The sequence below is a fragment of the Macadamia integrifolia genome, chromosome 5, assembly GCF_013358625.1.
Source record: "Macadamia integrifolia cultivar HAES 741 chromosome 5, SCU_Mint_v3, whole genome shotgun sequence".
Lineage (NCBI taxonomy): Eukaryota > Viridiplantae > Streptophyta > Magnoliopsida > Proteales > Proteaceae > Macadamia > Macadamia integrifolia.
The window spans coordinates 6,006,134-6,031,482 of record NC_056561.1 but is presented as its reverse complement, the minus strand read 5'-3'; the positions used below and the strand labels follow the sequence as shown (position 1 = coordinate 6,031,482).

General features: G+C 36.8%; 2 protein-coding genes across 8 annotated transcripts; one reads left to right on the top strand and one right to left on the bottom strand.

Annotated features, from left to right (window-relative positions):
* Positions 1 to 6,965: 6,965 nt before the first annotated feature.
* Positions 6,966 to 8,279, top strand: LOC122079102 (heavy metal-associated isoprenylated plant protein 21-like). The gene is made up of 3 exons (XM_042645354.1): positions 6,966 to 7,173; positions 7,367 to 7,442; positions 7,887 to 8,279. Exons 1-3 carry the CDS (start codon positions 7,096 to 7,098, stop codon positions 8,177 to 8,179), a joined length of 447 nt encoding a protein of 148 aa, XP_042501288.1. The 5' UTR covers positions 6,966 to 7,095; the 3' UTR covers positions 8,180 to 8,279.
* An 8,676-nt stretch (positions 8,280 to 16,955) lies between these two features.
* Positions 16,956 to 24,775, bottom strand: LOC122080177 (30S ribosomal protein S16-2, chloroplastic/mitochondrial-like). Of its 7 annotated transcripts, XM_042647084.1 has the most exons (6): positions 24,591 to 24,774; positions 24,433 to 24,503; positions 21,305 to 23,529; positions 19,998 to 20,175; positions 19,742 to 19,787; positions 16,956 to 17,804 (listed from the first exon to the last, which is right to left on the bottom strand). In XM_042647084.1, the coding sequence occupies exons 4-6, from the start codon at positions 20,128 to 20,130 to the stop codon at positions 17,564 to 17,566; spliced, it is 420 nt and encodes a 139-aa protein (XP_042503018.1). In that variant the 5' UTR covers positions 20,131 to 20,175; positions 21,305 to 23,529; positions 24,433 to 24,503; positions 24,591 to 24,774; the 3' UTR covers positions 16,956 to 17,563. The 7 variants fall into 7 exon arrangements, 6 of the variants coding, with proteins under 6 accessions (XP_042503018.1, XP_042503022.1, XP_042503017.1 ...); XM_042647088.1 differs by lacking the exon at positions 21,305 to 23,529 and having other exon boundaries at positions 19,998 to 20,119; positions 24,591 to 24,775; XM_042647083.1 differs by lacking the exon at positions 21,305 to 23,529 and having other exon boundaries at positions 24,591 to 24,772.
* Positions 24,776 to 25,349: the final 574 nt, after the last annotated feature.

Genomic DNA, 25,349 nt, shown 5'->3' with positions numbered 1-25,349 from the left:
TAGGCAACCTATGGCATTGAAGGAGGGTTTGGACACAAGATGACACCACCAAGACACCTAGGCGCCTGTATAGGTGACCAAAGTGCCTAAGCAAACACCTTTGCATCACCTAGGCGATGCCCAAACATCTATAGACTTTCATGTTAATTAAAATAAGAAGGTTGAGTGAGTGGTGGGTGAAGGGTTGGAGGGACGCACTGTATTTGAGAGACTGATTCTAGGGTTTTTTAGGACTGATATCCTGATTCCGAATTTAAACTCCTTTTGAAGAGGAGGAAAGAGAAGCGGGGTTTCCCGGGGGGGTGTGGGTACCAACTGTCCAATGACATGGGCCAGATGGAGAGCCTCTTGGCTCCATAGAAGGGCCACTTCATACATTCAATTACATATAACTGAATGACCTTTCCAGGAATTCCGGTGAATTGTTGTTAGTTGAGGCCATCTTGAAAATACCTACCCATTTCCATTAACATCCATTGAAGGACATTTCTATTCTGCTCGTTTTCCCTACAATGGCCCATCTTTTAACCCAAAGCACCTCTCTCCACCTTACCGTACTACTCCCTAGACTTCACATGTATGGGGTGTACATGGGTCCACCCATGAAATTCTAGTGCCCTTAGTTGAATTACATCAATTCAGGCCTTGATGTGGGCCTCTTGTGAAATTTAATATATGCAAACCTATGGGCTATGGACGATTTTGCACCTCTATTTTTTTTTTGTTGCAGACTGGAGGGATATCCGACTTTAGGCCGACTAAATCTCCCCTGGGCTCGTACATGACCCCCGCGCCACGTATGAATCAGGAGCTTCTCGGCCCTAGTGAACCTCATGCGGGTGGTCCCAATAAATTATGCAACGGCGAAGTTTTGATCACGAGACCTCCCTTCCTGAGGTGGCACCTCTAAATATTAAGCAGTCTAGATTTGATCTCTCCTATAGAAGCTCTGAGGTTTGATGTAAAGGAGATCAATTCAAGAGACCTTTTAAGAACCAGTGCACTTGGCTGCTTCAATGTTCAAAATCTTATATTGTATCTTGGGAACTAGGGATCAAGTATTGGTACCTCAAATATCTAAAAAAAAAAATTTTTTTTAAGAAGATCTACTCTTCCATCAATGTTAAATAAAATGGGATTATCCATAAATTACTATTTGGGCTTTAACCAAAAATCTTAAGGCATTAAGTGGACAGGATCCTGATTCTAGATGTTCTAGAGCGACATATTTTAGGATTTTTTTGATCGATTATGGTCAATTTCGAGTCGATTATGAGCTCTGATATCAGATTAAAACGTTCAACCCAAAACCTTGATGCATTACGTGGAGATAACCCAAAGGTATAGTAAAACACATACAATGTCTTAGATAATCGATGTGAGATTATGTCCTTATAAATCCCAATCTCTTCGAGTCATTGAAAGGATATGTCCTAACAAGTCACAATTCCTTAATTATATTATAGTCCTTCCTTCTCATAATAATACAAAAAGGCGATTGAAACTCATGAAAGATACCTTTTGGATTATATAGATTAGGAAAATTGCTAGGGTTCTAGACTCTAGAAGCTACTTTGATATGTTATGATTAGATAATACTGTAGATAAAGAATGGTCGATATGAATATTTGAAAGAGAGAAAGATTAATAAAAAAATTTGGAGCAATAGCTCAAAGGAGGACCCCCCTTCCTCACACTAAATAGGTTACCTCTGGTGTCGTTTTTCCCTTCTTTCGATCAACTTTTATCTACTTTACAGCAGAGAGGTACTCAAAGTTCCTATCAGGAAGATAACGCGGCAGAGAGTGAGGTATCTAAAAGCCAAATGAGATTAAAATACAGAGAAGATAATGCCTGCGGTCGGTGTTTTCAGTTTGGTGGAATACTATTTACTGGGTCCTCTTTCATGTATCTCCTTTTTTACTTTCAGGACTCTATGAATGACTTGATTGATTGATTGACCGAGTCAAACCACCATTTGGAACTCAATCGGTCTGGTTTTAGTGGGGCTAAATCGATTTCAGTATGTTATTAGAAAATTTTGAAATCAAACCATTAAGGACGTTTTCGGTTTTGATCCAATTTCGGTTTTGTTATCAGTTTGTAATCAAACGTTAAGTACATATATCAATTCAAGATAAAAGGAGAGATAATAAGGAGGTACAAGAGATAAAATTGAAGAGAGAGAGAGAGATAATTGCTACTAATAACACAAATAAAGAAATACAATAGATAAAATAGAATAAATATAATATAGGATTGATTTTACAGACGAAACCATGGCGTTTGGCAAAACCATGGCAGCCTGATTAGGAGGTAATCCACCTCAACTCAACAACTGAGTATTGTCTTAACCCACACTCTCCGCTACTCCATCCTATAACTACTTTTACAATTACTCCCTTAACTCATTACTCGCTAGTAATAACTCTCATAACTTCTATTACCCACTAATAATTCAACCTATCAAACACGTATCATCAAACTTCTATCTGGTTTTATGATTTTACCAAAAAAAAAAAAAACTACTATCAGTTTCGGTCTGCTCTGATTTCAGTACCATTATATTTGTAAGGAAATCAAAGGAAAATTCTTTTTTTTTTTTTCAAATTTGGTTTTGTGTTTCTTGTTGTTGCTGCACAATCCTGTGTCTAAGATCTTACAGAACAAGAGTTAGAATCTGGCCCAAAGGGAGCTCTGAGACCAAGCTCCGACGATCAAGTTAGGCTCAAATATCTTCATTCTTTGCATAAGAGTTCAAGTCGATTTAGAGTCCTTACCTTCTTCAACAGCCTAGGTTCTCTTATATAGGTAACAAGGGTCTCCCTCATTGGTCGAGAGGTGTCGGCATATGGATGCATGTCCTCATCTTACTGGGGAGATCTTCCTCTGTCGTGGGTGAATTGGTTGAGATCATAACGATTAACTTAATCAGGATTGGCCATCACAACCGCTAACTTGACCATGATAGGATCTCATGACAGCCAACTAATCATGGTGAGGTTCTTCAACGGCTAACAAAACCGTGGTAGAACCTGGAGTTAAGCAACTGCATAACCTTTGGTTAATTTCCCTGGCCGTAGTTTAGGTCGGTCACAATGCCTTTATGGGGGTTGGTTGGGTGCTCTGGAATTTCACAAGCGAGAGGGTAAGGTCGGTCCACTTCTATGTTTACGCTGATCGGGCCTGAATACAATTACTTGACCATTGACTAGTCAACAATGTATATATGGTATATAATTTCTTATTACTTTATTAGCTACTATCGGTCCAGACTCCAGACTCTAGTCTAGGTTTGATTCAATATTTTATTTCAGTCAATGCATTCAGTTGGTCTGATTCAATTTCTACTGGTCTCATAAAGCCTCAACCCAAAACAGTTCTAAATCCCAAATACTTTAAACCGAAATTTCAAGACTGTATAAGAAACTAATCAAATCAGTTCGATTTTGGTTTAAGTTTTAAATCAATTTGGTTTAAATCCTAAAAATAACTGCATGGACCAGTAAAATATATGACAATCCCAACAAGCGCAGAAGACATGGCCAAGGAAATCTTTTGAAAATGTTTAACAGCTTACCCAATATTTCAAATCCTGTGGGTTTAAGTACATGTGTTGTTGGTGAGTTGCCAGATTTTCAATATATGCAAGAAGACATATTACAATTGGGGATGTTTCTTCCTAGTATATATGAAGCCATTGAGATACATATATTAGCTGGTGTTCTTCATAGACTGCACGTTTTCTTGCTGTGTAAATGAATCAAATCTAATTGTGTATTAGAGACAAAACCTTTTTTAATTAATAAACTAAGCCTCAAGTCTCAATGGTACAGATCAATGCAATCTGTCACATAACATATATATGAGGAGTGCTCCAACACTTCGAAAGTTGGATTCATGAGCAGCCATCCAATCATTGTCTATCTTAATTCCAGCAAACTTGTACCACTGGGTTTCATTTTTCTTTTAATAATCAGGGATTTGGTGAGTCACTTACCCTTGATTATGGGTAAACCTTAAATTAATTTTTTCCATTATATAGATAGGGAGAGGGTTCTTTAAGCTATCTATATACTGGAGCGCCGGTGAGGGGTGTTTATGACGCTAGTGTGAGTAAGAATATGTACAATGCAGAAAATAATATCAACCACATGGGTCCACATCCTCGGTTGTACAACATGATAGAGAAAGCATCCTAAATATCAAGCTTTGATTCCAAATTTATGGACATCCTCTAATGGGTCCAAATCAAAATTTAATTTTTGTCTTTAATAGATACGAAAACTTGACTTAATGACTAATCAAAGGGTGTTAATCCTCTCTTTCAATAAGATGATCAGGGTTTCAAGAATTGGGATTAGATATGCTGGATCGGTCGATCCTTATAGGGAATCTAGGGTTAGAACTGATCTGGATCCTGATTCCGGGTTTTTTAAAGCATGAATGTAATGGATCATATGGTCCTACCTAACATCACAACCGTGAAGGAATGAACATTGGGTGCTTTGTCAAGTATCTTATGAAATCTAAATTTCCAAATGGCTTGATATCCACAGATTTCTTGCCGCTTAATTCATGGCCCAACAATGATGGTTACAACGAAGTTTACCAACCAACTCTGCTTAGTTGGGCACACCAATAGTGAAGTTGGTCTCAAACGTCATGTACACTTGAAAATTGAAATTGCCAATTCACATTTAAGGTGGCAAACTGGCAATGGGTCATATCAGCCCAGGTTTGAACTCCCGCCAGAAAAAATGAAAAAAGAAGAAATCAATTATTGACTAAGTTAAGGTTTACTAGCTTGAATTGATTAGAGAATTCAGATCCTCCAGTGAGAAAAAGCCTGGATGCTTAACTAAATTAAAGTTTGGCTAAGATAAGTGTGCTCAAATCCATTCAAAATGTGTGAATTTTTGGCTGGATCGGCCGAGCCGATTATTAGGCATCTGGGTCATAATCATGGTTTCAAAAATTGTGAATCGGAGAAATCGGATCAATCCTAATTTCAGCTAATTTGACACGGCTAATTCATGCCAAGGCCGATAATAAACTTCTTAGGACTGATTCCAATTGATCCTGATTTCATATTTGAGTGGTTGCTCCCAATTCCCATGAGACTTCATTTGTTTCCATGTGAAAAAAAAAAAAAAACCCACTATTTGATATAACAAAAAATATATTAGAATAGAAAAAAAAAAAATACATTGAGGAATTTTTATGTAAAATATAATTTAAATGAAAAAATTTACAAAGAAATAAATAACGTGTGAAGAGAAATAAAACTTTTGTATGCATTTATATACCTCTTGTTTGCAACTGAGTTTATCATCTTCTGAGTGGTTTAAATGTTGAAGAAGAAAAATAAACCTTACAAGCAAACCAAGTTGGTAAGATAGGGATAGAAAATAAATGAACCCATCTGATGTGATTCACGAGAGATCAAACACAAATTCTGTTAGAATAAAAATAGGCTGAAATTTTGAAAATTTTCTAAATAGAACTTGAAAGAAAGTTCAGAGTTTTGGGTTCATTTGCTTGTTGACTAGGGTGGACTTCCATTTCAATAATTCAGCAGAGAAATGGGCTCAATAGCATTTACTTTGTGATGTCTTTGAAGTTCTATTATATCTAATACCATCCCTTTCATCATAGAAAATTCAATGCACCCCAAAAAATAACCACAAAAAAAGAAAAAAAAAATTATAACATAATGAAACAAGAAAGAATTTGAGCCACTGAAATGATATATTTTGTTGCATCAAAAATTTTCAAAATGTATTTAATATTGGGGAAAAGGATGTAAACATTATCGTGGCGTGTACATCGTTCTCTCATCTCTCTTCCTTGATCATGTTGGCCTCTTGTATATGCACTGGTGAGTACGGCAACTAGCCTCTTCTGTGCTCCCATTGGTTTGAAGTGAGAAGTGTAATTACATGCAAGCTAGTAGTGTGTAGATCCCTAGTCCTTAATATTATTTTTTTGGTAAACCTAGTCCTTTATATGATGCTAATAATAATAAGAGACCAATAATTTTATGAGTATTTATTTCTGTAAGTATCTTATGCAGGGGTTATATACTCCAGCCTTGCCCCACCATGCCCTCCAAAAACTAAAGTAAAAAAAAAATGAATGAAAAAACCTCAAAACATGAAAAAATGAACTATATGAAATTTAAATATTCTTGTTTTTTAATTTTTTTTCTTAAATGTAACTTGATAGGTTGTATGATCAATTTAAAAATGGTTACCGCGTAAATGAGCTTAGAGGCCAAGTCATTACTGTGGTTTGGCTGGAAATATATTTTAGTATAATATGATAAGCCTTAAATCCAACCCTCACAGCCTCACTGTCATTTCATTTTTGTCTTCTTGATGTACGGTTTGGCTGATGCGAAGCTATGTGGGATTCAAAACAACTTGGCTTTAAGCGAGACAAGCCAAGCCTATATAAGCCTGAAGACTTAAAAAAGAAAAATCAATAATTTCCTAACTCTCCCCCACTCTCCCACTCTCCCACTCTCCCACTCTCCCACTCTCCAGCCCTGATGGGTAGAGGGAATAAAGACTGAACCCCTAAAACAAGACAGAGAGAGAGAGAGAGAGAGAGAGAGAGAGCTATGATATTATGGTCATTTAGTTAGTCAGGAAACGGAAAGCAGACCACCCACATCGAATAAAATCAAAGCAAAACATAAAAGCACTTTACAACAGTTACCCATTAAGCCAGCAAATATAATAGTCATAAACAAATAATAGACCCAAAAGCCTTGGCCTTGCTGTCTCCCTCATGATCCCTTGGCCTGGACACTCAACTTGATTTGGGTTCATAAATTTTATTTTATTTTTAATTCAAATAAACTGCTTTATTGAAACCAACTTGTTCACAGTTCACATTTCACTCCTCCCCTCTAAATTCATTCCCTTCTTATATAAATACCAAATCACACAACATGTTTCTCCATAAACCCATTCCTCTCTTCCCAAACCATCTCTCTCTCTCTCTCTCTCTCTCTCTCTCTCTCTCTCTCTCTCTCTCTCCCTTCAGTTTGAAACTAACACTGCTTGTGTACTGCTAGAATAGAAGAAAATGGGAGCACTTGACTATCTGTCTAACTTTTGCACTGTTACAAGCACAAGAAGCCGAAGCAAACGCAAACCAATGCAGGTACTCATCAACAGAAAGCAACCCCTTTTGTTCTTTGATTCTTTTCAAATTCTTTTCTCTGCAAAGAGAAGAAACACTTTGTTCCCGTCTTTGCCTAGCCCCCACCCCTAGTCTCTCTATCCCTCTTTACACTTCCTTTTGGATTGTTCCACTATTGTGTTGTATTCAAAGATGTGATTTTTTTCTTTGTCAGACTGTAGATATCAAGGTGAAAATGGACTGTGATGGCTGTGAAAGGAGAGTTAAACATGCTGTTTCATCCATGAAAGGTTCCAAAAGATTCTCTCTCTCTCTCTCTCTCTCTCTCTCTTAAGCTATTGTAGTTTCGCTTCCCCATTGACAGAATGAGGAACTCAGATAAGGGTTTTCATTTTCTCAGGCAGAGACCCCTGTTTCCCACCATGGTTGCTTCTTCTTCTCCTTTTTTTCCCTGTGTGTCTGAAGATGGTTTCTTGAAGTATAAGAGGAAGAAAAAAAAGGATTTTTGTTTTACCTTTCTGTCGGCTTCGTATATATATTTTACTCTACTAGTTTTGTAACCTGACTTGGGGGGCAGGTTAATTAGGTACCTTTCCTTCAGGTGAAGAAGCATTTCTCTTGATTTTTTACTTTAAAAAAAGGATAAAACCACATTACCCACCTAAATCTAACACATAAACACCACAAACCCTACTCGTTTTTTACTGATTTTTGTTGATTTGTTCTCGTTTCAGGAGTGAAATCCGTGGAGGTAAGCAGGAAACAAAGCAGGGTGACAGTTTCAGGCTACGTAGATTCAAAGAAAGTGTTGAAGAGGATTAAGAGCACAGGAAAGAAAGCAGAACTCTGGCCTTATGTTCCTTACAACTTGGTGTCTTACCCATATGTTGCTCAGGCCTATGACAAGAAGGCACCTGCCGGATTTGTCAGGAACGTGGTTCAGGCACTTCCCAGCCCCAATGCCCCAGATGAGAAGCTCACGACTCTCTTCAGTGATGATAACCCAAATGCATGCTCTATCATGTAATTAAGTCTCTGAAGCTTTTTAATGGTGTAATGAAAGTGAACTATCTATCATCTTTAGTTAATACCAGTTTATATATATATATGTCATTTTTGTTTCTTTTCTTGATTAGTGTTCAATCTAATTACTTGATCCTCTTGTTATCTTGTGGCTTGGATAAGTGAATTCTCTGAGTTTACTTGTACGGGTAGGTGATCTGAGCTCAGTCATCAAGAGTTCATGGAGGGACTCTTATGGGAGCAAAAGGACATAAGTCATCATTTAACTGTACAAGAAAAGTACACGTACAGGAAGATGACCCAGTTCAATTCTCTAATTAAGCTTGCATCTGCAGTATATGAGTGTGTAAGCAGATATGGTCAACTGGGAGATGCTTGTAGTGATCCATTACTTTGTAATTTGATAACTGTAATTGGTGGTTTGCAAAAACTTGAGGTGTGGGCTAGGCATGATAGAATAGATGGAATTTTTTTTTTTTGTTTTTTTTTTTTTTTTTTTTTGGGTGGGGGGATTGGTGGGGTGGGTTTGGCTGGGGAGATCATGGTAAGAACGAATATTGAGGTCATTATTGGAAAGAAAAGGCAAGTAATTGGGTGGGGTTTGGCTACTTTTGGGTTTCATTTGTTTTCATGTAAAATAATTACAAGTTAGCCGGGATTGTGTTCCCAATCATGTTGCATAGTATATACGAGTGTCTTTGTGTGTCTATCTTCCTCCTCTCATAATTGGGGATAGATGTATAATTTTAAATGAGGGAGGAGAGAGACACATGGGGAGGCACTATCATATGCTGAGCAACCTTGCAACATTCTTTATCCCAAGTTGAAAATAAGAATTGTAAAACTTTCAATAGGTTTGTGTCATTAAAAGTATAATTAATACAAAAGACATAATTATGAGGATTGATATTTTATCTTGGCTAACCAACCTGGTTAATAGTATTATGAGCATAAGGAAACGCCAAACGAATAGATGAGAAGTATTGTGGTTTTAATTTACAAAAATAACTGTGATATTGAAAACTAAAATAACTATAGAGCTAGGCATAAAGCTAATGAATCATATTATGAAATTAGGGGAAGGAGTTATTGAAATCCAACTTGGAAAAAAATTTATTGTTGTGAAGAACTAATTTGGTTTCATGCAAGAAAGATCCACGATAAACGTCATTTATTTATTTGGGAGACTCATTGAAAGATTTAGAGATTGCAAGAAAGATCTCCATGTGGTCTTTATTGACCTAGAAAAAAAATTAAGATAGAATCCTTAGAGAGTTAATCTAGCAAGTACTAGGAAGAGAAATGTTCAAGTAAATATGTGGATATAATTAAAGATATGTATGATAGTGTGATGATTAATGTAAGAACTGAAAGGATGTCATCTATACAATTTAGGATCTACGTGACTACAACTTGTACCCAACCAATTGTAGTTTCCATGGATCTCGCCATAAATGAACCGATCGCCCGTACCAATCCACAACTAACCTATTTGAAAGAGATTACTACCTTTGAGGATGCTCCGCCATGCCCATAATGCATGATTGGGAACTAGAACTTACATGGAAGCCCGTACTTGGGAAGTAGATGGTATGTAGCAGTTTTGCCCATTGAGAGTCCAGTTTATTGAGAATTCGCCACCCCATGCAGTTTTGGCCAACATTGCATCGTTTTGAACTCTAAAATCCTTCATGCCAAATCATCCCTCAGACTTTGGTTTACACAAGCAGTCCAAACTCCTAACCTATCCAATGTACATTTCTTTCATCTTTTTTTTTTTTTCCCATAATAATCCACAACTTGCTTTGTTTCAAGCTACTTTGGCGGGGCTCCTTTACTGCACAATATAGGTAGTAGCTCAGATCCAACACCTTGAAGTATCTCGAAACGCGTGCTTATGTGTTGAGTTCCATGCCCGAACACTCCAAGACGTTAGATCAATCTGAGTTGTTGCCTCCATTGCGCGTCCTTATGTGTTGGGGTACTGCTACACAACAATCCATGAATACCATCTAAGGATCTCATTGGTCAGAAGTGTTCTATAGGATTACCATGACTTACTTGATCTCTAGGTTTTCTAATTTTTCTTCTTTGGATTGGATTTGGAAGCCTCCAAAAGAATGTGATAAATCAAACAAGGCAATCTAATACCCTGCCCCCACCCCATGTCTGTCATCTCCCAAAGCAATGCTTCCAATAGACTATATAAACCATAATCTATTGTACCGGTGACTTTAGTGTTTCTCTTTCTTCCATTATCTTAAATTGAATTGTACTTAACATTCAAAAGTTGGACCATATTGTCTCTTTCTGAACAGTTTTCTTAGTTTCAAATTGTTTTCCCTAAGATCTGGCTTTAATGTGGGTGACATGCTCCTATTGTTTATATGATGATCACATAATATTGGCACTGATTAGAATTATTAATCATTGATTTCAACAATGATCATATATCTTTACGCCGCTTAAACGAATCAAAATATTATTAGCATAACAAAATCTTACTGTTTGCTAATCAATCACCAACACGTGTCACCATTAATGGTAATAAAATAGACAATAAAGTGTAAAAAAAAAATATTAGAGAAGATTTTGGATATTTATGGATTATATTATATAGATTACACCATTAAATTGGTAGAATGATTACGGGGAGCACAATGTCTGGCTTTGAAATTTCCATTGGTTCTTTAATAAGAGAAGCTTCCTATAAAGAAAGTGATTTCATATTTCTTTAACACAATTTTAGTGATTAAATTGAATAATTAAGTGAACCCACCAATTAACCAGCCATTGTTAAATCAAAAACCTCCTTTATCATGTCAAAAAAGAAAGATCTGCTTTGGGATTCAAATAATCCATCTATGGTGTTTCATTAGTTTAAGTGAAACCAATCTAAGGGGATAAGAAATTATTTAAAAAAAAAAGTAGGCCCTACCTTTTTGCACCGGTTATTATCTGCTTTCGTTTGATCATGATCGATCCCTAATAAAGATATCTAAGACTTGAAATGAACCAGAATTGGATGATTTACCATATCTATGCTTGCGGATAAAGTTTTTCTTTGCCTCTGGATGAATGATTCATCTACGAATCTAAAGTCATTATTACTCTCCATATATATTGAAGGTCTTAAATGCCCTTCATTATTGTTCTCGATTCTCATTTAGATACAATAATAACCATCGATGAAGGAATTCCCCCTTCGCCACAGCTTAAGAAAAACTGAATCCTACCCTTTCAAATTTCCATGAAAGAATCCTATAATTTCAAGGTTAGGAGCAATGCAAGAGAGAAGAAGAGCAATCAATCTTGTTCAAGTGACCCATGACGTGGGTATTGCTGTCATTGAGAAACCAAAGGAATTTACCCTTTTTTTCCTTTCCCCTATTGGCTTAAATTCATTCACTACCTTGGAAAAAAGGGATTTATTTTTACCATAGAATGGATGATTCCACGTGAGGGGTACCCTGAGACCTTTTGCTCAAATATGGAAACCTGCAAGAGGCTTTCTTTGGGGTAAGTATCTTTTGCCCATTCCTATGATCAGCATATCTCTTACTTCCACTCATATGAAAACACCTGACATTCAATCTTTGTTGCTTGGTGTGCAAGTTAAAAAGAGTAGGAAAATATTGATTTTCTTCCCCAAACTATACGTACACAAGTCTGGTGTGCCCATTATGTACCACATATCACACTTTGAAATTGTGAAGATTTACAATTAGTTGGTCCAACTCAACTTAGAGATTACATGGATACAAACCCGTCTGATTTTTAACCATATGATCAAATCTGATGATTAAACATCTTATAGACTACATGGATAAAAAATCAGATGATTTTCAACTATATGATATGGGTACCAAAAGGTGATCAGATGACTTTTAATCATCTGATCTAATTCTAAGTACTAATCTTTTCATTTTAAGCAGAAAAAAATACCAATAAGGTACTTGCCTAGTCCTCACTCCCAAGGACTAAATTAAGTGTTATACTTCACTAGGAATAGTAACATATATATTTCCTCTAAATAAAATTTGGGAGAGGGTTCCCTAAAAGATAGTGTGGCCATTATGTCAATGTGTCAGTCAATTGGACGCACACAAAAGTATTATAAGAGATGGTATTTCCGTCTTTCGTGAGAGCTTGGAAGATCATTTCGTCCCTACTTTGTCTAGGCATAGGAAACACATTGCTTTTAGGCTACTTTTTCCCATAAAATTTAAGTTATAGGAAAATGTGATCTTCCTCATATTAGCATGAATTTTTATTTCTCTGCCCATTTTATGTTATGCTTAATAAGATAGTTAAGATGTGTTTGATATACATTCTTAGAAGATTTTGGGTCAAGAACTTTTTTTTTTTTTTAGACTTCTATTTTTCGGCTTCCAAATTACTTTTCAGATCTAAAATTTGTTCCAAAATGCATACCAAACATGGCCTAAGCATCCAATTCAGGATCTCCCATATGGCAGCATATGAGGAGTATAGAAATAGATAAGAGTCCACCTTAGTCTGATGGTGATATATATGGACACCCATTTCTGGTAATTGGTTTATGATATTAATAAAAGTGAGATATCATGGATGAGATTAACCAAATGGTTCCTTCCTATATAGACAAGCATTTCAATAGAATGGGAAACGTAAATAATCCTTACCAATTATATACCCTAAGATGAAATGCATATAGGTTACTAGGTAATACATTATTGCATCTGCTATATATCTTTAGCTGATCAATGCACTCCACACAAAGCTGGTGAGCTTCTCTTATATATGTACTCAAATATGCTTTTAAGCATTGTAACAACTGACTGGATACATCCTCAAAGAGAGACCTAAAGCATAGAAAGAGAGTGACATCAAGAAAAGGGTAATTTACAATGCCACCCCCTGGAGAATGCCAATATTATAGGGACACCCCATCTCTTTCACCAAATTAGACTCAGACCCCCTACTGTCAGTCAGTGTTAAGTGATGCTATGAAATGACACTTTAGTCCTTATGAGTAAAACACTCTTATCTTAATATATCAAAAACACCCCTCTAGTCACCCTTATCTCTTTTCACTTTCTCTCCTTTGTTTCTTCCCTCCCTACCTGCGACCTATGATTCTGACGACATCCAGCCGAGTTGATAGTTCCATCGCAGGTGAGTTGTGCTCCTTCCGTCGCTGGCAACTAGTATACATTCACCACAGTTTTGAAATTAGAGGGGAAACTATTACTAATAATTTTTCTTAAACTAAAACAAAAGTAGGTAAAGCAACTAACCGAAATCTTCTCAGCAAGATAAGCGAGATCAAAGAAGCCAGAGTCGCTATCGCTGTTGTACCTCGAATCAGTTCCACTGCTTCCATTCTCCAAAAATCACTGACCGTTAGAGCTAAATCTTGCTCACTTTCATGACTGAAACCACCGATCTGTCTGACACCAGCACCAGCCAGTTTAACCCAAAGATCCCCAGCCGTAGCACATATGCGGCAATCCATCCCACCACCATTACCGGCATCTCCTCCGGCGGGGCGGTGGGACCCCGATTATCAACCCCAAGTTCCCAGCTTAAAATATTCGGGAGGTCACGCAAAGATATTAATCCTCGATCAGAACCCTAATTTACCAAGTACAAAACATGAAAATTCAAAATTTGCAGCAAGAAAACATTTGGCAAAAAAATGACAATGATTTCTCAGATGGAAAATTTGCCACAGATATCTAAAGAAACAAATGATCGAACAAAACGATTGCACTGAATTGCAAAAACCCTAATTATAGAACACTTTGCACTCGCGATGATACAATTCCTGAAGCAAGCAATAATTGAGAGTTTCTTCGTCGTCCATCCACTCTTATGAGCAAGAAATGAAAGAAAAAAAAAATCCTAAAACACTATTGGATTTCTGCAAAAGTGGGAGCACAACGGGCAATCAAATTTCCAAGCCTCGTTTTCTCTCCGCCTATCTGAATCACTTTTATGGTTGTCGGTGGGCAAGCCCAGAGGAATAAGCTATAGGAGGTCGGCTATGTGACAACCATATGTTTCTCATGTTTCCTAGGAGAGCACATCTGCCCTCTAAATAGAGATGCAACTAAAGGGTAGCAGGAAATGGCTTCTGCACATATTGAACATGCACATCTTTTAGCATCTAAATAGGGGTCTGTTCCTAGTAAGTGTTGTAGATTATTGAAAAAGAAACATCTTGATGAGAGGATTGTGAATTCTTGTGACCCATTTTAGTGCAACTCTTGCCTAGTTTGATTAAAAAAAAAAAAAGGTCTTGTAGATCAAACACCGTCTTTTTGGCGACGGCCTGAGAGAGAAAGATTCTCATACGAGGACTTGATCCGCACTCGAGAGAGAAGAGGAAGGAGGCAATCGAAGAGCTCATTGCCGATGACTGTCTTGACAAACTTCCAGAGTGATTAGGTGATACTACTGCCTCCGCTTCTCTGAATATGACCTCGCATTAAAACTTCTATCAATGTGAGGTCTTGCTGGTCACCCTGAACTCTTGCGGGTAGCCGTCCGTCATCGTTGCCGCTGTTCTAAATGATTGCTGGTGGTCCAAATCTGGGATAAAGGTAAATTAGGTTTTGGAATGAGTGAAACAAATAGTAACTTATTACAAGGGTATCCTAGGTACTTCATATTTCATAAGGGTATTTTGGTATTAAAAATAAAATATTGTTATTGATATCAGAAATAAGGTATATTCCTTAACGGTGACTAACAACAGGGCTTCGGAGTCTAATTTAGTGAAAGAGAGGGAGTGTTCTTATAATTATGGCATTCTCCAAGGGGTGGCACTGTAAATTACCCTTAAGAAAATGAAGCATTGAAAATTTGAACTTTCAGAATAGGTTCCTTGGTTGCTTTGTCTCTCTTTCACACAGAGAAATTCTCTTTTCTCTGTCACTTTTAATTTCTGTCATCAAAATGATTCATATATTCTCGAAAGAAAGGTTCAGCATATGAATAATGTATTTTTTCACTGTATTTAGCGGTTTCCTTTTTCATTTTTGATTATAGGACCATTTAGTGACACATGCATAAAGTGAACATGCACTTGTACACTAGGGTCCTTTTAGAATGCTTAAAGGAAAAAAAAGGAAGAAATGATTCATGGGCGGCTATATGGTTAATCTTTCTAGTGTATAACTTGATATCATTCTCTCCTTCATTACTCCGTACAACATTCGATCTAATTAAAAACGTGAGGAGTTACTAGTGATCATTTTTTGATGTTTGCAAAAACTTGTTTATGCTCTATTTTTATTTATTTAATTTTTTTTTTAAGGGTGATCACATATTTTGCTTTAGCAATTTTTACGTACCATTTGACCATAAAATTTTCTCGTGTAAAACTTTGACTATATGTGAGACCCATCTATACATTGTTCTCATAACCTTATGATAGGGGTTGCATAATTGAAATTTGGTAAAAAATGAAATTTTACGAACTTTTTAAAAGATTTTACAATGTGAAATAAATGGAAAACAGGTATTAGAAAATCTTACAATGGTATTTTATATCATTTTTTATATCCAACACATTAGAAAAATTTATATAAAAATTTCCAAGTGAATTTTACATGTAAAAAATGGAGCCTAAGTTGTAAGATTTTTCGCCTAGATCAACGCGTACTCATGACGTCTATGAATAATACTTTAATATCCTACGCATCTTTAAACTAATAAAAATTATTCCAGCATCCATGGGATGGGTTTCCATCCTTCACTACTTTAAGATCATGGTTGTATTGATTTCTAATTTCTTGACCTTTTCTATCAATTTTCAATACCAATCATACATGATTTGAGGGAACTCAAATGATAACTTCCAAGAAGTTGTTTGAGATCAATACTATTCAAATTGAAACTGAAACCTAGTTTAAGTTAGCCACTCTACATTATTGTTTTTCTAGATGAAGATTTTTTTTTTTTTTTGGGGTAGTAAGAGAACTATTCATTAACATATGTTGAGCACGTAGTAGAAGGGTTACAAGACTCCCTCGACCATGGAGTCTTGTATTCATTGATAGAAGATTACTTGAAGGAGAGATGTTTATGAGACACATCAGGAGAACTAAAAGACCAAGTGGTAGACTAAAAAGTACGTGAAAAATAGTATGAAGGTATATGAATAGCTTGACTGAAAATATAGCCCTAAACAGAGTGCCAACCCATTAGTTTGGAAAAGGCTTAGTTGAGATAATGAATGCTCATGCTACTTCATATCAAGAATTCCCAATTAATGGGGCTCAAACAGATAAGCTTATGTGATTGACCCATGTAATTCTACCACGTGGCAAGATGTCATGGTGATTACAACTATTGGATAAGAAGGGAAATGTTTCGATTGGCCAATGTGGTGAAAAACCCAAATAATAATTCAATCAAATAAACCCTCCCATCTATGTCTATGTACTCAGGTACTATTAGTAGTCCATCTATTGATATGCATTATCAAAATTGGCATCTATCTATCTATCCAAAAATTTTAGGCTATCAAAATCAATTGATGATATAACACTCCGAGATAGGAGGATTAGAAATTTGACTCTTAGAGAGGAAGATTAGATTTTTATTGAAGAACTCAATCGTATGACCCACCACGTATTAGATACTTTTCTTACTTGCTTTAAAATTAGGATTGAATAATGACCTCGTTGTATTGGCAAACTCCCCACGACAGCAGTAATGATCCAGTCCGAATGCCTCACAAGCACTCTTACATGCAACAACCACCCCTGTATCATCACCATTCCACAACCTTCCAAAAACTGGTTTGAGATTTCACTGATTAATTCATTACATATGGCCATACAGCTTTCTGAATTGTGAAAGTGTCAAATTAATCCCTACCAGAAGTTCAATCTATCAACTTCGATATTAAACTTTTAACAACGGCAGAAGCATCATCATAAGACCCAATTTGAGATCTGTAACACAACCACCACATGCCCCACAGAAGGTATGGCTACATGGGGCAGATTGCAATCGTCAACAATGCTGACATCATAGAGATCTTTCATTGCCCATATCCCACATCGGAGAACCCTCAATTGAACTGAGATGAAGATACCTGTACAAGAGACCTAGGTCCTTTCACACGAAAAGGAGATTTTTACGATCAGATACACCAAATGTAAATCACCACAATCTCCTTACATAAGGAGCAAAGTATCAAATTCTCTAGCAAAACTGCAAAGCGGCAAGAGCATTACATGACCTCATGAAAATTTCCATCTTTCAAAGACCTAAGATTTCCTTTAGCTTCCTACAGTTCCAATAAAGACGAAATCAGATTATCCTGTCTATAATCTGAGCAGGAACCAAGGCTGCTAAAGCCCAAAACACAAACAAACATGAGCTGGAGCATTCATGAGTTTGATGTGGCTTCTTCCACATCTATTTCTACACCTTCACTACCTCCAGATTCAACAGCAGTGGAAGGGCTCTTGGGGGTAATGAAATGGCCACTTAGAGGATCAATAGGACGGGTGTCTCGTGGTCCACCCTTGTGGCCCATTGCAAGCATTGGTGGTGGAGGAAGAACCCCTGCTCTGAAAAGAAGGTTCTGAACAGGTTCAGAAGGCTGGGCACCAACGGATAACCAGTATCTGTAAAAGACTGGAAGTCAAAAGCGGCCAAAATAATTTAACTAAACTTAAAAATGGGGGAAAGAAAAGAAGCCTTGTCTCTCCCTAAGAACAACAAACAGGTCCACACCCAATTAATTACGCATGAAATTTAAGGAACTTCATGCCAAACAAAAGGGTCATTTTTTTTTCTTTTCGTTTTTTTCAATCATCAGAGAGAGATTCTTCTCACCCATAAGAAAAGCAAAAGATGAAGCCACATCAAATGCCTCCCTCTGGTCCTCTGGGTTTATTAATGTCTATCCAAAGTAGGATATATCAGAACAATACAATTTTTTTTTTCCAAGTACAAAATAATTGCAGGGATGGCATGGTTATGGAAGATGAGAAACGGAAACTATTTTCAGAAAATTGTTTATTGGTAAGCATGGTAAATCCTTCTCGTATCCCTTGAAGCATGATTTATTGGGGCACAGAACATTTATTTTAAGGTGGTAACTGGAAACATACAATCAGCACCAACATTTAACATCTACACCTTACAATTGTAGTCGACCTTTCTCTTTTCACATATAAATTGTGGTGGTTATTGTGCTGTCACCTGTCATTTTGGAACTAATTCTAGACAGTTCTAGTACATTAATGAGAAGACAAGCCTCATCCATCATAAGAGGTGTGAGATAATCCAACTCAAAACACTTGACCACTAATCCCGTGTACCAACTTCACCCCCACTTTATGGTCTTATAAATTAGGTCCCTTACAAAGAAATCCAAGAAAATAAAAGACCCAACCTATAACTACCAAAAACTGGTTTTTAGCACAGTGGACTGCCATATGCCCCTAGTGGGACTTCTCCTACGGGATCTATGTCCAATGCAACTGCATCAATTGCCCAAGTGCTGGAAAAAACTTCTTGATGAGTTTTAGAGTGCTGAAAGTATCTTCATGAAATGATCAATACCAATCTTCTTTGATGGAATTCTGGGTTTCAAAAACCCTGATTATGGGTCCCTAGGGCCCACCCAAGTTAAAATTCAATTATAAGAGGCAGCGGCAGTTTTAAAATATGCAGAATAGTTCCTGCCCCTATGGAAGGAATAAAGATCAAGAATGTAAAGGTAAATAGAAATTTTAAAGGATGAATCTGGTATTAAAGTTCAGACTTGGAATAACTTAAAAACAAAATTCAAGAAACAAGGGTATTTGCCATAGTACAAGGTATTGCGGGATTTCGGCGAAATAAAACAAATGTTAGCAAATAGAGCGGGATAACAAAATATATGTTTTTCTTTTACTGGTCCTTTATCTTTTAATTGGTAAAAATTTACTGGCTCTTTGAAAATTATGCCACATGGTACATTTTTTCAAGAATTTGGTACGTATGTGAATTTACTATGGTATGTAGCCACAAAACTCAATATGAGTGGAATTCATTTTAGGGATCCACGGAACTCTTGAGGCATGAAAACTATAAGTTTTGAATGGATAAGGAAGTCTGAAGTGTCACTTAGACAAGTCTTGAACTATTAGCCAAACAAACTATATGCAATGTGTGAATTGTTAAAGTAACCACCTTGATGTAAGAACTAAGTAAACAACTTCCCATTTTTGAAATTCAGGACTTAAAAAAGAGGAGAAGATTTTCCTGCAGGTCTTAAGAACTTCTCCCTCAAAGTCACCTCAGTTTAAGAGATGTTCCTGAAACACTTAATTTGGGTACCCACTCGATTAATGCTTCAAATCATACAATTCAATGAACAGTTGTCCTTCACACTGGCTTGATGTTTTACCAAATTAAGTTATTGCTGTTTTACCAAATTAAGTTATTGCTTTAATATTTTGATTTTATAATTTGAACTTCACTGTAATTGGATTGAGAAAAAAATTTAGGGATTCTAAATATTATTTATGATTAAGAACGGTAAGGAAGTTTGAAGGAAAAACAAAAAACTAACTTAATTCTGTCAAAATTCAGGCCCATGCGTTTGCCCCCATCCTGACCTAAAAACCCCAAAGTAAAGAAAAATGGTAAGAATCATAGCTCACTGAGAATAATATGAATTGCAAATGTGCAACACATGAAAATGGATAGGTAAAATACTGTGATCTCAATGGGAATATATGGATCTAGAATTGAATTGGATAATGCACGAAGGAATTCATAATTGAGGAATGAACTAATGCAAACTTACTTTGAGCCAATTAAAATACCTGGCAAAGGATTGCAGTAACCCAAGACTTCCAAATGCTTCCCATCTCTTAGAGATCTGCTGTCAGCAGCCATGACTCGATAAAATGGCTTGTTTTTGCATCCAAACCTCGACAAACGAAGCCTAACAACCATTTTCTGAGCTAGATTTTTTCTCTTTTACATTAGAATTTGATGTATCTGTAAAACAGATATAAATAAATAAATATCTTGTGAATTTCTCCATAACAGCTGTTGTCCCAATTCAGCCCCATGGAGAGGCAAATCTAAAAAAGTTGATGGAAACAGCCATAGAAGCTACAATCATCATAGAGAGAGCCAAATTGAACTCTAGAAAGAGAAAAGTAAACAGATCACAATATTGGGAGTACTAATATGCGAAAAAAAAATATATATCAACCATGATACATATGTTGCTATCTATTTTTTGTTATAGGTATATGTTGCTATCTATTTCCACAGGACTACATAAAAAATTCATCGTGTTATAATACGTAAACAACTTATGAATGATTTGGGCAACAGCCATCCGACAAGCGTTTAACTGGATCACAAGCACACTTCTTATACCAAGTATGACCCCTAGTGGTGGAATTTTTCTATCTAGTTTGATCCGATCAAATAATTTGACGAGAGAAAAGCAACTTACAAATAAGGTGAACAACTGAAAAGGGATGAACTAAATAAAACATAAAGCACCTTTTTCCTGAAAGTGTATAAATGAGGGAGGCTTGGAGATCCTTCAGCTATGGAGAGAACTTCAAAATGCTGAGGACTTTTGTGATAGTGACAATATTGCAATGCAATGGAGCTACAAGTGTGTTAAATGGGGTTATCAGGGAAAAAAAAAATAGTAATGCAAGATCAAGCAGTGGGATTTTAACCGTATAAGTGTTAAACAGGATGCAGCTAACTAGAGAGCTGAATCATAATGAATTAGTCATGAAGATGGACTCAATCATAATCAAATTTGGTGGCAAATCAGAAGGTGCGTGCCTTTAGGAAATGCATCCAATACTAATCAGTGTTCTGCCCTGTCCTAGCCAGTTTGGACCAACTCCTGTCATGTATATTTCAGACAATACAACAAATCAGCGAGGGTCTACACTCTTAGAAACTACGAATTTAATGTTTGATTCAAATAGTCATCAAACGGCAGAAAAAGCAGGAAAAAAAAATAAAATAAAGGGGGAAAAAAAGAAAAATAGAATTCAGTTTTCTAAAGTACAAAGTTACATATAAAATGAATAACATTTCATGAATTAAACATGCACGTAAGTTCCAGAAAGATAAAATTCAAAAGGCATACCCACTTGTCTGAAGGAAAGGTTAACTGCAAACTCCATGACCCCACCACTCCATCGACCGTATGAGACTCAGCCCAAAACATACACAACACCACTTCTTAAAGGAAAGGGAAAAAGAATTGTGTCCTTTCTCTCTTGCTTTCTCTCTCTATTTATTTATACAACGACAACAAATCCTTCTCTCTATTTATTTATAGCTTTGAGAGAGAGAGAGAGAGAGAGAGAGAGAGAGAGAGAGAGAGAGAGAGAGAGAGAGAGCCAGCTCGATCAATTAGCCTGTACCCTATTACTGCCACTGAGACTCCATTGGACTTTGTAAAGATGATCGGGTTTAGACAAAAGCAGGGATTAACGCCAAGTTGAAGTTATGGAGATCAAACTTGGAATCAAAAGGTCTTGAGATAAGTAAAACAAATACGGCCTATATGGTGTGTAACTTTAGTTACATTGGGATGGTTAATGAGGTGGTGTAGATCAATGAGAGGGTGATCCCACAAGTCATTATTTTAGGTATCTAGGCTCAATCATAATCATAATAAAAAAAAAAAAAAAAAAAAGGTGATATAAAGGTGTGTCCGGAATGCAATATGATCGGCTTATTCCATTGAAGTTAAAGAAAAATTTTATAAGACTGTTACTCGACCAGTTATAATGTATGGTGTGGAATGTTGGACAGTTAAGAAATACCATATAGATAAACTAAGTGTAGTGGAGATGAGGATGTTGAGATGGATGAGTGAAAAACTTATGAGGGATAAAGTAAGGAATGAGCATATTAGAGCCGAGTTAAGAATAGCACTGATACATGATAAGCTTCGAGAATGTCGTTTAAAGTGGCATAACCGCATTGAACGAAGACCTTGGGATGCTCCAGTACGAAGGAGTGATTTGATTCAGATGGAAGGTACTAAAAGAGCCAGGGGCAAGCTTAAAATAACCATTGGAGAAGTGATGAGAAAAGACATACATAGCTTAGGATTCGTTTCTTGTATGACTACGAATAGAGAAAATTGGAGAGCGAGGATTCATGTAGCTGACCCAATTTAATTGGGATAAGGCTCTGTTGTTGTTGTTAATCGAGTTTAGTGTGCGACTTTATGGGCCGAAATGGGAATAGATAAAATCCCAAGGTCAAAAAGGGAAAAAAAGTTGGAATATCCAAGAAAAATAATAAATGGAATTCTCGTTCACGATGAATAGGACTTGAGGTCATTTTGGGAATAAATGGTTAGTGATTGATGAAAGAAAAATACATCAAATTGTGTGTGTGTTGCTCTAGGGTTTGAGGTTGTAAATCCGAAGCTTAGAGACAACAATCAGGATACACAAAGATAGAGACGGAGAGAGATAGGGAGAAGATCAAGGTGGGAAGAGGAAGAGGAAGAAGCCTAAGGTCAGAGAGAGGGAAAGCAGAAGAAGATCAAGGTCAGAGAGAGACCGAAAAGGAGACCGGACTGAGATTACGAAAGTGGGAGATGGAGAGTACGAGATAACAAAGGAGAGAGGGCTACAAGAGAGTGGAGGCTCCACTAGCAGTCGTTAGACATCGATCGGAGCAAACCCCCCCCACTACTATTAGACAAATTACAGAGAGAGAGAGAGAGAGAGAGAGAGAGAGAGATCTATGTGTGTCTCCACTTCCATTGAGAGATTGAGGAGGGCACGAAACTATGCTGAGTCACGAAATGGAGTAGGGCATGATAAGGAAAGTATCATGGCTCGGGGTTAATTTGATCCCTTAATGTTGTTCTGGAACTGCCATAGCATCTCTTTTTCTTCTTTTTTTTCCTGATCTCTTGCTCCCATGTCAATATTAGGACCAATTTGATCCACGGGAGCAAAAAATCAATTCGTATTTGACAAACACAATCCTGATCCCAAACTATTCCTGAAGAACAAAAATCAGTGGAATTGCATCTACCATTAACATAACAAAAGTATCTACTTCATGTTTTGTCCATTTTGTCGACTCTTGAAGGTGGTTTGTACCACTAGCCATTCCTTCCAATATTCAAAGAGAATGTGGATAATCACAAGATTGTAATGATCAATCACAGGATATCACATTCTCAAAAAGAATTATACTCGAGTTTAAGGACATCCAAAAAACATAATTACAATAAATATGTTGATTGTGTGTGTGATATTGCTATTTATTTAATCTAGGCAAATGCTATTGGGTTCCATCTTCAGTTGGTATGGAGGTTGCCGCTAACCTGAATTATAACTGTTGCGCAAGAAACCCAATGACGAGCATATAAGTAAAAGTTTCAACAAGCTTTAATTAAAGCAAAGTGCAAGCCAAAAAAAATTAAAAGAACCAACCAAAGAGAGTCCCCAAAAGGTAACCACTCCAAGAAAGAAGGAAAAGATTTGGCCTACATCAACAGTTTTAAGATAATGGTGTTTCTGTACAGAGTTTATCGGGAAGCCTATATGATTCTCCCATTAGACAATGAATGCATTTTGAATGGGAGGACATAACAGAGGCGTGCCACTCAATACTTAGAGGATGATGCCTCCATGTAGCTCCAGTTGGAAATAAGCCTCTAAGTTGTTGATAAACAAAACAGGATGATCTTCTAATTTACAAGTTAATCCATTATAGAAGAATCAAACCGGAGAGAAGAAAGGGTTTCATTCAAACATCCATTTAAAAGAAAAAAGGAATACTAAATGCTATTTACGGAACCAGAAAAGATCTTTTTTCAAGTAGGTGTTTTTTTTTACCCAATCACCCACCCAACCCGAGTCTCTCACTCCTCTCCATCCTAGTCCCCACTCCCAGTGCCCAGTGCCCAGTGCCCAGTCCCCAGTCCCCAGTCCCCAGTCCCCACCGCGGTAAAACTGTCAAACTCCAAACCACACAGGCCACAGGTCGCAGCTCCTTTTCTATTATCTCTTTTTCTTGGCAATGAAGATTAACTAAGTTATACTGACATAAAAAGGGACGAAGAGGAATAACCAACTCAACAATAAGCATTTTCATCTGGCTCGATTCTGGATTCACGAATTTTCTAATAATATAAAAATCATATAAAAAAAAGAACCCTAAAATTCTGGATTCGCATTCTGCAGTGTGAGATGGAGAGTTTATGAAGGAGAAATTTTAATAAGGGTTATATCGTACCTGCAACTCGTTTGATGCAAGATGCTCTGAGAGTACTTCTCGAGAAAATTGGACTCCAGGATAGCTATACCCTACGATTATGCAACACGGAGGGCGATTAGAGAAGAAAGAGAGGAATTTGCGGGGTAGAGAACAAAGAGGGGAGGGGTAAATCAAACCAGGATTTCCTCTTCGAGTTTGTCGTTGATGAGGAATGCCGAGTGTCGAGGCCTAGGGTCTCAATCCGTCCGTTCGATCAGGTTTCTGTCAGAGTTAATCGATTTCTGTTTGTAAGGGAATCGGAAATCAAACCATTTTAAAATGAAGTTTTGTTTCCGTTCGGTTTCAGTCTGATTTCTCATTATTTTCCTGACAGAACACCAGTAAAATAATTAAATCTTAGTTTTTTTAGATAAATAAATTCTCTGTTTTTTGCCCAAGGGATAGAGATTAGGGGGGAATACCGGTCCACTTACAAGCGGATTTGATCAACTGATCAATCCTTAGGTGAACAGTGCCAACCCACTGAACTGTCCAGGTGTGAAGGGTAAATGGATCTAAACCATGCAAATATACACTATACATTAAGGAGATCAATGGAAAAACATAGGGCCCATTTGATAACATTGCTATCATTTCTGTTTCAATAAATGATAAAAATATAAATTTTTGTTTTTAGAAATAAAAATAGAATTAAAGGTATTTGATACTTGATAGTTATGTTTCTGGAAGTCGATAGTAACCAGTGAAAAGAATGGCTGCGAATCGTTTCCAAAAAAGGTGAAACAAGTAGGAGACTTCATCTGGGTCGTTTCTTGAACCATAAATAGGTAAAAATTTCAATTTTTATTTCAAAAAACAAGTACAACGAAACAGTTTTATTAAACGCTTTTTGTTTCGTTTCCGCCGTTTCTGGACAAAAACATATTTCTTGAAAC